A 12,245-nucleotide genomic window follows, 5' to 3' on the forward strand; every position below is an offset into this window, starting at 1 on the left:
GGGATGCATTTTAATCGATCGATCCTTTGTTTTTATGCATGTTGTATTATTTATATGATGTTAGCCGCTCTGAGCCCGGCTCCGGCCAGGGAGGGCGGGGTACAAATAAAAATTTATTATTAATTATTATTATTATTTATAGAATATAAGGTCCCTGCAGACGTCCAGCAAATGCCACTCCTTCTTAGGCATGACAGGGTATATACAAAAGAATGAGCTCTGGAGTGCTAACTTTTGGTGTGAATGAGGCAGGAAGATAACACTATTTTGTTGAAAAATTAGAAAACTTCAGCCCACAGAAAACCCTCTATAGTCTCATTAGCACGTAACACTATAGTGTTCATGGCTCACTGTGAAAGAACCAGTGTGCTCATGCACAGAGAGGAAATTGCAACACTTTGTTCCTCTCCTGCTCTGTTACCAAGAGCATTATGCATTATGTTTTAACCTGAATTAAAGCACTTGGATAAATCATTAATACAGCGTACACACATGATAATAAGATCCAGTGACAATACACAGATAACATACTGAAGAATTAATCAAGTCAACCACTTTTGCATTAAAATAGGTACAGCCAAATTATGTTTATGCTGCTGGCAGTCAATACAACTAAAATGTCTCCAAATTTTTATTCTATATTTCTTGTCTGGAAATATACTTTACCTGGATTCCATGAAAACTGTTCCATGTTTCTTAGACAAACTATCAGTAACAGCACATAGTTGGTGAATCTCTCCTTTATATCTAAAAAGAATAATAAACTTTTAAGGCTACAAAAATAGCAATTTGCATCACCATTCTGCAGAAGAGTTCTTATACAGAGGCTAAATTTAGCAGTGGATTAATATTACTTATAAAAAGCTGCACTCTATGCAAGAGCATGGAACAAGTTCGCAACTGATGTATGGATTCATCAAATCCAACCTAACAATCCGAATGTGGAAAATAAGTTGCCTTTATTGTTCATTTGTTCTATGCACATCTGGAATAATATACAACTGTATTCTTCCTCAGGGAACGGCAAAAGTGATGCTCTACAATACTGGATCATAAGTTGGCTTGATTTAATAATTACTGCTATATGTAACATCTGAAAAAAAATGAAAAATCATTGCTAATCACACGGTGCAATCCTATGCATATTTACTCAGAAAGTGAGTCCCACAGCATTCAGTGGGTCTTCCGCACAGGCCTCTAGTTTAAGGAGGCAGGAATGAACTTAAGTTTAAGTGTTTGAAACATGTAAAAGGTAAAGGGACCCCTGATCATTAGGTCCAGTCGTGAAGGACTCTGGGGTTGCGGCGCTCATCTCACTTTATTGGCCGAGGGAGCCGGCGTACAGCTTCCGGGTCATGTGGCCAGAATGACTAAGCCAGTTCTGGCGAACCAGAGCAGCTCACAGAAACGCCGTTTACCTTCCTGCTGGAGCGGTACCTATTTATCTACTTGCTTTGATGTGCTTTCAAACTGCTAGGTTGGCAGGAGCAGGGACCGAGCAACGGGAGCTCACCCCGTCGTGGGGATTCGAACCGCTGACCTTCTGATCTGCAAGTCCTGGGCTCTGTGGTTTAACCCACAGCACCACCCACATCCCTTGAAACATGTAGAGAGTGACAAAAGATTTTTGGTATTTTTAACAGTGTTATGAATTTAACACATAATAAAATCTGAATATAGTATAGCTGCACCACACCTGGGGGTTCCGCTCCAGAGGCAAAGCATATAAGCAACACTGAATATAGTCAAAATTTACCTGGCTGCTAGCAAAGGGGGGTGTCTCTTAACTGCCTTCCCTTCCTTTCTCTCTCCCCAATGCAAAGGAAGGCGGCTGCCAGAGCCAAGTGAGTTTAATTGAATTCATGCAAGTGATGCGCCTACACTGCACAGAATTAGAAGACAGCAGTGGGGTACATGGACTGAAGACTGGATTTCATCTCAAAACCAAGTAAGGTGGACAAACCTTGGTCACAATGTATAACTTGTCTGCACAGAGTTAAAGCACGAGTCTGGTTGGGATGACATGCTAAACCAAACCATGGCTTAGGTCAGCGCAGGAGCAGACACAGCTTCTTCACCAGGAGCTCATACATTTGCATTAGGCTACAGTTTGGCTTAATTTTATATGTGAACCAGACCAAAATACATACATATCTATAAAAGAACTGCTACTTCATTAGGGTGGGAGCCAAAGAACGTTACTCATGAGTGGGTTTCATGAAAGTCAGTATGAAACAATAGTCAACACGACTAACTTCATTATTCTGCTCTGTGGGACTTGATTACAACTTAGTCTGGTTCCAACTTATCTTTATTAGCCTGATTAAAAATAGGGAAACCTCAAAACAGGATTAAAATTGTACACCACTTCATAACTCACCCATGGTTTTATTTTCAGTACTGCTGTTCAAGAGTAAAACATATCCCAACCCGGATCGGGGTGGTGAACAAGCCCCTTGCCATACTTGAAGAGGAACACCACAAATTATGATCACGCAGGATTTTATGAAATACCACCACCACTGATTTCACACATGCTACATCATATATAATGTATTAGAAGCACACACTCCTGAATTAGCAGCTCACATATATGTACATACCACTGTTTGACATCTGAAACAGATTATTCTTTTCAAACTTCTTGAAAACGCTTCCTTTAATTTCAACAAACTGCGATTTAAAGAAAGTAACACTCTTATACTTCTATTTTTTTTTTAAAAAAAACATTTTCTACAAAATATGTTGACTGAGAACATATAAATCATTTAACAGAAGTACTGTCACACATCATAGTTGCCAAAGCCAGTGAGGCAAATGTATCTATAAAACACTTACATTGTTAGACATCATGATAGTAAGAAGTGACTTGTTGTGCGAGTTGAAGGCTACATTGAGTGTCGTTGCTTGGACCATTATAAGGATAGCATGCAAGACTGTAGTCATATATGTTAAGGTAAATGCTTTTTAGAAGAAAATATTAAATTGCAATATATACAGTCATACCTCGGGTTGAAGTAGCTTCAGGGTAAGTATTTTCGGGCTGTGCACTGCGGCGACCCGAAAGTAACGGAGCACGTTACTTCCGGGTTTTGCTGCTCGCGCATGAGCAGACGGTCAAAATGATGTCACGCGCATGCGTGGAAGCGGCGAATCGCGACACACGCGGATGCGGGTTGCGTTCGCTTCTGGATGCGAATGGGGCTCCGGAACGGATCGCGTTCACATCCAGAGGTACCACTGTATTACACTAAGTTTTAAGATACCAAAGCAGACTTTTAAGTATCATTGTGCTATACCAGGCATAGTTAAACTTGGCCCTCCAGATGTTTTGGGACTACAACTCCCATCATCCCTGACCACTGGTCCTGTTAGCTAGGGATGATGGGAGTTGTAGTTCCAAAACAGCTGGAGGGCCGAGTTTGCCTATGCCTGTGCTATACTATGGAGTAGCTTGCTGATAAACATGCAGTTATATTAACCATGTCCATTGCATGATTTTAAGCATTCCAAGAGAAGGTTCCACAATTACTTGTACTGCTTTGCTACCACTATCCCTGAGAGACGTGGGTGTGCATGCCCTACAAATATTTGTTATCCATTTGGTAATGTAGTGAACCACTTTGGTTTTTCTTCTCCAGACAAAATACAACTCTGGGTTTAGGTTTAACAATAAACACAACCATGGCTCAGCTCTAGGTAGCATAGCAGCGGCAGGGCCAGGGAAGGAAATAAGTAGCTGCCATTTTCCCTCCCAGCACCTGCACGCTGGCTCCTTGGTTTAGCCATGGTTTAGCGAAGAGTTAATGCAAGCCAGGCCAGGGGCAAGCATTAAAAGCAAGGTTAGCAGGAAAAACATGAAATGTGGACAAGGCAGGATATCAACAAGGTTTGTTCTTGGCTATAGTTTGTGTTAAATGGACAGCTTAAGTACAAGTCCTGCATGGCTGGACTGAGGAGTTCTCCTTAGTTAATTCTTGCCCAATAGAAGGTTTTTAATTTACTTTTTTTAAAAAAAAAATCCAGTTTTAGTTCTTACATTAATTAAGATGAAGATTCTGACACAGAACTTTGAATAGGTTTGTAGATAAAACATAATGGTCCTCAAATCCATGCATTTTAAATACTATTTTAGCATTCATAGAGATGAAAATGAACTGCAATTCTGACACAAAAGGATACAGACATACAGCACCGCCATGAAAAAATGGGGAATCACACCTATGTGTGCCCTTTTTCTCTCTTTTGGTTCTGTAGCTGTCCAGTAAAGAGCATCCAAAATATCTTGACCAAAAGATGAAAACAAACGATCAGCTACCTAGAAAGAGAGAGAGAGAGAGAGAAAATACACCAAGGAAGTATAAATCAAGATAGTTTAATTTTGTCAGCTATGTTCCTCTTAAACAAAGGCAACAGAGTTTATTTTTCCATTAATTACTGCATACTCTTAACATGTCAGTGTCCAACACGAAATACAAATAGGATATTCAAAACCAAGTTAGTTTTTTGTTTTCAAAGTTTCTACTTCCAAGTAGCTTTCCCTTCAACATCTGCAAAGTATCCTTGCTGCTGACTGGCCATGGAATGCCTGTGTGTTATAGAAGTTTTACAATTCTGCTTCAAGCACAAAGGCCCCTTATGTGGAGCATTGGCCAGACCTATCAGATTCCACCATTAACCTGTGTGAACAAAACAGTGCAACCCAGAACCTTTGGGGTTCTACAGTGCAGGGAACAATTGGTAATGGTCAATAAATGTCATTCAGAGATTATTTTTTCCCCTGAGAAGTCCCTGATAGTCTTCTAAGAAACTAGAGTCCCATGGAATGCTGTTTGAAGCCACATCATTAAAAGGATGCAGAAGTATTTGTGTGCCCTGCAATTAATGTTTTTAAATTCAACTTGAAGAGCTAAATTGTGGAGCAGAAAATGCCATATACAGTGGTACCTCGGGTTACATACGCTTCAGGTTACAGGCGCTTCAGGTTACAGACTCCGCTAACCCAGAAATAGTGCTTCAGGTTAAGAACTTTGCTTCAGGATGAGAACAGAAATTGTGCTCCGGCGGCGCAGCAGCAGCAGCAGGAGGCCCCATTAGCTAAAATGGTGCTTCAGGTTAAGAACAGTTTCAGGTTAAGTACGGACCTCTGGAACGAATTAAGTACTTAACCCGAGGTACCACTGTATTGATAATATAAACTGACTGCACATGTTAGTTCCCCCAATAGGGCAAGAGCAAAACTGCTGGAATGTCACGTCACTGCAGCTGTGGAAATAGAACTATGAATGTCTGGTCAGAGGGCTGATACAGTGCAGTTGCTGAAAATACAGTGCAGAAAATACTCTCAAGAAAAAAGAAGATGCCAAAGAACCCCAAGAGCAGTCATGGGGAGAAAAGGAGGCACCCTAAGAAAGAAATCTGGAGTGAGCCCTGAAATGCAAAATGGGGCCTGGGGGAAGATGAACAAGAGGCAGCAGATGGATGGGAAGGAAAGACGTGTAGGACTCTGCACTGCCCACACCCATCCCAAGCAGGAGGAGGAGAATAAGTTTGGATCATCTTCCCAGATAGGAAGCGAAGACACTGTGCCATGTGCCTGGCCTGTCAGAATTCAGCCTGGCGCTGTACGATTTGTCTGCTTGTTTGTACCTGCAGTGCTTTTGCAAGAGAGTCTCTACCGAGACGGACCAGCCAGGCCTGACTCAGCAGTTTCCAGCCATCAGACACTCGTCACCCGATTTCAACAGCTTTCTGGTGGCGGGAGCTTAACAGGACCACTGGGGCGCAGTTTTAAGAGCTCTTTCGGGAAGAAAATGGGCAAGAGCACCACTACCACTACCATGCTTTTCAACATCTATATGCAGCCGCTGGGAGAGATCATCAGGGAGTTTGGGCTGGGTGTCCATCAATATGCAGATGATACCCAGCTCTACCTCTCTTTTAAATCGCCCTGACCTAGCCACTGTGATCCATGCGACGGTCACCTCCAGACTGGATTATTGTAACTCGCTCTACGTGGGGCTGCCCTTGAGACTGACCCAGAAACTCCAGCGGGTGCAGAATGCTGCGGCGAGACTCCTTATGGGGTCTTCGCTGCGAGATCACATTCATCCGGTACTATACCAGCTGCACTGGCTCCCGGTGGAGTACAGGATCAGGTTTAAGGTGCTGGTTTTAACCTTTAAAGCCCTATACGGCCTAGGACCCTCGTACCTACGGGACCGCCTCTCCTGGTATGCCCCACAGAGAAACCTACGGTCTGCAAATAATAACATCCTCAAGGTCCCAGGCCTCAGAGAGGTTAGGCTGGCCTCAACTAGAGCCAGGGCCTTCTCGGCTGCGGCTCCAATCTGGTGGAATGCTCTGTCACAAGAGACTAGGGCCCTGCGGGATTTGACATCTTTCCGCAGGGCCTGCAAGACAGAGTTGTTCCGCCAGGCCTTTGATCAGGGCGCAGCCTGACTCCCTCCTCTGGCAACCTGCACAGAACTTTGCTTAATTGGTTGCCATCAATTTGATTTAATTAATTTTTATAATGAAATATTTTTAGATTGTGTGATTATTTGATTTTTTGATTATTTGATTGTTGTTAGCCGCCCTGAGCCCGGCTTCGGCTGGGGAGGGCGGGATATAAATAAAATTTATTATTATTATTATTATTATTATTAAATCAGAACCGGTGAAGGCGGTGAAGGTCCTGTGTGAGTGTCTGGAGGCGGTTGGAGGATGGATGGTGGCTAACAGATTGAGGTTGAATCCTGACAAGACAGAACTACTGTTTTTGGGGGACAGTAGGTGGGCGGATGTGGAGGACTCCCTGGTTCTGAATGGGGTAACTGTGCCCCTGAAGGACCAGGTGCACAGCCTGGGAGTCATTTTGCACTCATAGCTGTCCATGGAGGTACAGGTCAATTCTGTGTCCAAGGCAGCTGTTTACCAGCTTCATCTGGTACGCAAGCTGAGACCCTATCTGCCCGCAGACTGCCTCGCCAGAATAGTGCATGCTCTGGTTATTTCCCGCTTGGACTACTGCAATGCGCTCTACGTGGGGCTACCTTTGAAGGTGACCCGGAAACTACATCTAACCCAGAATGGAGCAGCTAGACTGGTGACTGGGAGTGGCCGCCGAGACCACATAACACTAGTCTTGAAAGACCTACATTGGCTCCCAGTACGTTTCTGAGCACAATACAAAGTGTTGGTGCTGACCTTTAAAGCCCTAAATGGTCTTGGTCCAGTATATCTGAAGGAGCATCTCCACCCCCATCGTTCTACCCGGACACTGAGGTCCAGCTCCGAGGGCCTTCTGGCGGTTCCCTCCCTGCGAGAAGCCAAATTACAGGGAACCAGGCAGAGAGCCTTCTCGGTAGTGGCACCCGCCCTGTGGAACGCCCTCCCACCAGATGTCAAAGAGATAAACAACTACCAAACTTTTAGAAGACATCTGAAGGCAGCCCGGTTTAGGGAAGCTTTTAATGTTTGATGTATGACTGTATTTTAATATTTGGTTGGAAGCCGCCCAGAGTGGCTGGGGAAGCCCAGCCAGATGGGCGGGGTATAATTATTATTATTATTATTATTATTATCCTTTCAATTTTGCTTGATGTGTGTGTGTGTGTGTGTGTGCGCGCGCGCACATGAGTTTGTTTGGCTCCTTGCTGATCTTCTACACCCTCACTGATGTGAGAAATATTCATTAAGTATGAACATTTCCTAAATGATCAAAATCTAGAAGGCAAATATAATGGGTGATATCCACCTACATCATACTCAGAGTAGACTCACTAAAATCTATTAGTTCATATTTCACATTAACCTTTAATTATTTTAAGGTCCAATTCTGATTTTTTAACATTTCTAATTAGCAATTCTAGGGCTCTTTGTCACTTCAGCTAGCTGGAAGCCCCACCTGATGAAGGGGCTCCCATGGTTTCCAGTATGCACAAGGTGCAGAGTTAAGGCATACATCATCAAATGCGAACAAAGAGCTTCCCTACTGCAAAAAGTGTGAACCATCCTCTCTAGATCCAGGTACAAAAATTCACAGGGTTGCAGGTAGGCTTTGAACCATGCAGGGATCAAATGGAGACCCTGGTTATATGAACTGGCACCTCAAACTGAAGGGCGGATCCACTGTGCTTTATACAACTGTGAGTTCTCCCACCAATGTTCAAGCACTATTTGGGCTTGACAGAATATTATCCTGGCTTAAAGTTACGAAAAATAGTGAAAAAACCAACTTTTGCTTTTGCACTGTGATATAAGAATTAGTGAACCCAGGTGTATATTTTTATTATTTTAATAATGTTTCAATGTTTCACTTTAATTGCATTTAACCTTTTAGAATGTATCCGGCTTGATTTTTTTGTGTTCTGCATTTGTGAGTTTCTCCTTCCTACACTGCATTCCATCTCTCCTTATCTACTCATGAAAGTGGTAAAAACGGCAAGATATTTTAACAGCAGAGTGTTAATCAGCTATCCATGAAGCTATCTGAGAACCCAGGATTTTATGATGCTCCTCCCTCCCACTGATGGTTAGGTTGCTAGGGTAATGCCAGACATCCAAGACCGAAAATGGTCAAATGGCCTCACCACTGCAAGGTGATTGTGGGGGTGAACGTACCAGTATGGAGCCATGCATGCTTTGCTTTTCATGACCTGTAACCTTTCCTGATGTACATGAAGATGTTTTATGACTTGTTTGATTTTTGAACAACTATATAAGCCTTTGTTCTGAAGTGCCTCGGGACAGACCTTCTCATGTCAACTGGCATGTTGAATTGAGTGAGCTCTGTCCCGTTGCAATAGCTATAATGAACGTTGGGGGCTTCCTGGTTGCTGGACTCAAATTAGTCTCCTTGGTTCTGTGGTTTATTCAAAAGATGGTTGTTCCTCACCTTGGTAACGAACAAGGTTGTATAGATGTGAATTCTTACCACAACTGGAAAATACAGAAGTGACAAAATGAAAGAACAGCTTGGTCCAGTGAGAAACGTCCTCCGTGTACAAATTATGTACGTTATGTACAAACAGTAAATTATTCAATGCCTTCCAGTTTCATATATTTGTAAGTGTGCCTTTCTGCATACAAAAGCATATTTTAAGTGTTATCCTCCCCTCTATACTCTATTGGTATTGCCTATGATTTAGGTTGGCTCAATGAAACTCTCAACAAAAGTAATTTCCCCCCCTAAACAACAAAGTAAGTTCAATCTCTTCCAGCTCGTTCTTTCTCTTTTTTTGGGAAAAACCAAATTTAGTATAATAGCCCTAAAGTATATTGTGTGGTTTTTTAAAAATAGTCTCTAAAAAAATTAATTTTAATAGGACTCTAAATGCTTAGATGCCACACAATACCGCCCCTCTCTTTAAACTGGACTTACCTAAACCCTACATTCCGGCTCCAGACTCCAGAAGAATTCCATGATGGGGCTATGTCACTAGCATTATGTACATTGGGAGTTCATAAAGGAGCAGGAGCCGGGAGACATGAATCTAAAAACAAAAACAAAATGTCATTTGTGGGCATTCAGCAAATGCCTACATTACTGGAAAGATCTGGAAAGAGCTCACTCAAAAAATCTGTTTTTTTTTTTTAAAGAAGTGGTTTTTTTGAGGGGGGAATCTTTGGGTGTTCAGTTTGCGTGGATGGAAGAATGAAGCCGCACTTTTCTATTTATGGGGCAAATATAACAAATACATAATCGGCCCAGTGTGCACCTCTTGGTAAAGGTAAAGGGACCCCTGACCATTAGGTCCAGTCGTGACCAACTCTGGGGTTGCGGTGCTCATCTCGCTTTATTGGCCGAGGGAGCCAGCGTACAGCTTCCGGGCCATGTGGCCAGCATACTAAGCCGCTTCTGGCAGACCAGAGCAGCACACGGAAACACCGTTTACCTTCCCGCTGGAGCGGTACCCATTTATCTCCTTGCACTCTGAAGTGCTTTTGAACTGCTAAGTGGGCAGGAGTTGGGACCAAGCAACAGGAGCTCACTCCATCGCGGGGATTCGAACTGCCGACCTTCTGATCAGCAAGTCCTAGGCTCTGTGATTTAACCCACAGCACCACCCGCGTCCCAGCACCTCTTGGTAAGTGACAGTTAATGATTTACCATGAATGTGGAGATTGCTCCCACTTTGCTCCTTCCCTCGTCAGTGGAAGCAACAAACCATGATCTACAGAATAGTGTCACATCTATCCCAATTACTGTATTTTCACCCAAAGAAACCATGATTGGTAAGCGATGAACAAACCATTGCTTAACATGACAGTTTCAGAGCCTCCAAGTGTCCCTACCTTGCAGGGACAGTCCCGAATTTACAAAAGCCATCCCGGTTTCTGATTTGATCCCAGAATGTCCCACTTTTCCTTAGAATGTCCCTATTTTCATTGGAGAAATGCAGGAGGGGACATTTCTATTTTCATTGGAGGAATGTTGGAGGGTATGCAGTTTGAAGAAAAATAAATCACAAGCTCCAGTTCAGATATAAACCTAAGCCAGGCAACCATCATCTGTTGCTCTTGCTGGTTAGAGAAGTGGAGTGAAATGGGAGCCAAGTGACTGGCAGGAACTCTCCAGGATTTCAGAGAGGAGTCTTTCCCAGCACTACCTGGAGATGTCAAATTGTATCTGGGACCTTCCGCATGCAAAGCAAATGCTGGCATGGCTTCGGCAAAGGCTAAGTCCTGTCTGACAAACCTTTCAGAGTGTCAACATACATATAGTGTTGATCCCGTTAACATTGCCAAAAGCTTTTTGACAATCAAAGTGCCCAAAGTACCTCACCAAAAATTCCTGAGTACGCTTAGCAGTCATAGAAGAGAGGTTCTCCTGTGGATTATTAGTAACTGGTAAAGAAACAGAAGGCAAAGGGTAGGGGGAAAATGGAGTTTTCCCAATGGCGGGATGTAGAAACTGGAGTTCCCCCAAGAATTGGAACTTGGACCTGTGCTTTTTTAAATAGCCCATTAATGATTTAGTGTTGGAATGAGCAGTGAGTTAGCCATGTTTGCTGATGATACCAAATTGTTTTGGGTGGTGAGAACAACAGGGATTGAGGTGAGCTTCAAAAATATCTCTTCTAACTGGCTGAAAGGGATCATTATTTGGGATCATGAAGAAAGGGATTAAAAATGGAAATGCCAGTATCATAATGCTGTCGCAAGAATCTATGGCAAGACTACACTTGGAATACTGTGTTGCCACATCTCAAGAAGGTAACCGAAGAATCAAGGGGTTGGAGCAACTCCCCTACAAGGGACTTTTTAGTTTAGAAATAAGCCAAGTAAATGGAGACGTGATAGAGATGCATAATATCATGCATGACGTAGAGAAAGTAGACAGGAAGAAGTTTTTGTCCCTCTCTCGTACTAAAAATGTTGGAAAACTGGGCCGATATGAATTTCAATAGGGACAAATGTAAGGTTCTACACTTAGGAAGGAATAATCCGTTGCACAAATATAAGATGGGGACACCTGGCTTGACAGTAGTATATGTGAAAACGATCTAGGGGTCTTAGCAGACCATAAGCTTAAATGAATCAACAGTGTGATGCAGCAGCAAAAAGGCTAATGCTACTCTAGGCTGCATCAAAAGAAGTATAGTGTCCAGATCAAGGAAAGTAATAGTACCACTCTATTCTGCTTTGGTCAGACCACACCTGAAGTACTGTGTCCAGTTCTGGGTGCCACAATTTAAGGAGGATATTGACAAGCCGGAACATGTGGAGAGGAGCGCGAGCAAGATGATCCAGGGTCTTAATGTTTAGCCTGGAGAAGAGAACACTGAGAGAAGATACGATAGCCATCTTCAAACAGAAAGCTGCAAAGTCGAGGGACTTTGAAAAGCAGCTTGCTTTTTCACATGTAGGTCTACTATTCATAGAAAACAAAGTCTAAGTTTCTTCAAACATGTCCAACTTCTGAGACACATGTGAAGTAATTCTTGAGATACCTACCATTTTTTTTATAAAACTCCTAAAATTGGTTGGGACTGTATCTATTACTATGCTTATTACTGTGTTAAATATACACCATACTTTTGTGAGAGTTGCTCTTTTAAAACCCATTACAAACTTAGCTGCTTACAAATACTAAAAAAAACTATAGAATCCACAATACGACTTATTGCTTATCATTGTTGAAGAAAAATGGATCTTTGTCCCATAACAGGGCAGAAAATATATTACAGAATTACCATAATTCTTTTACCAACTTTGAAATTGTTGCATCTGGAATATTC

The 12,245-nt window shown here is 42.6% G+C and overlaps 1 protein-coding gene across 3 annotated transcripts in view; it reads right to left on the reverse strand.

The window, feature by feature from the left end:
• TAPT1 (transmembrane anterior posterior transformation 1) overlaps positions 1-12,245 on the reverse strand; it is a 61,413-nt gene that overhangs the window by 11,744 nt on the left and 37,424 nt on the right. For all 3 annotated transcript variants that reach the window (XM_081019973.1, XM_081019972.1, XM_081019971.1), the window contains 4 exons: positions 4,183-4,318; positions 2,839-2,936; positions 2,604-2,673; positions 667-747 (listed from right to left, as the gene is read on the reverse strand). In XM_081019973.1, coding sequence (XP_080876099.1) covers positions 667-747; positions 2,604-2,673; positions 2,839-2,936; positions 4,183-4,318 — 385 coding nt within the window. The remainder of the gene's footprint in view (positions 1-666; positions 748-2,603; positions 2,674-2,838; positions 2,937-4,182; positions 4,319-12,245) is intronic.

The sequence above is a fragment of the Podarcis pityusensis genome, assembly GCF_964106645.2.
Source record: "Podarcis pityusensis genome assembly, chromosome: 9".
Lineage (NCBI taxonomy): Eukaryota > Metazoa > Chordata > Lepidosauria > Squamata > Lacertidae > Podarcis > Podarcis pityusensis.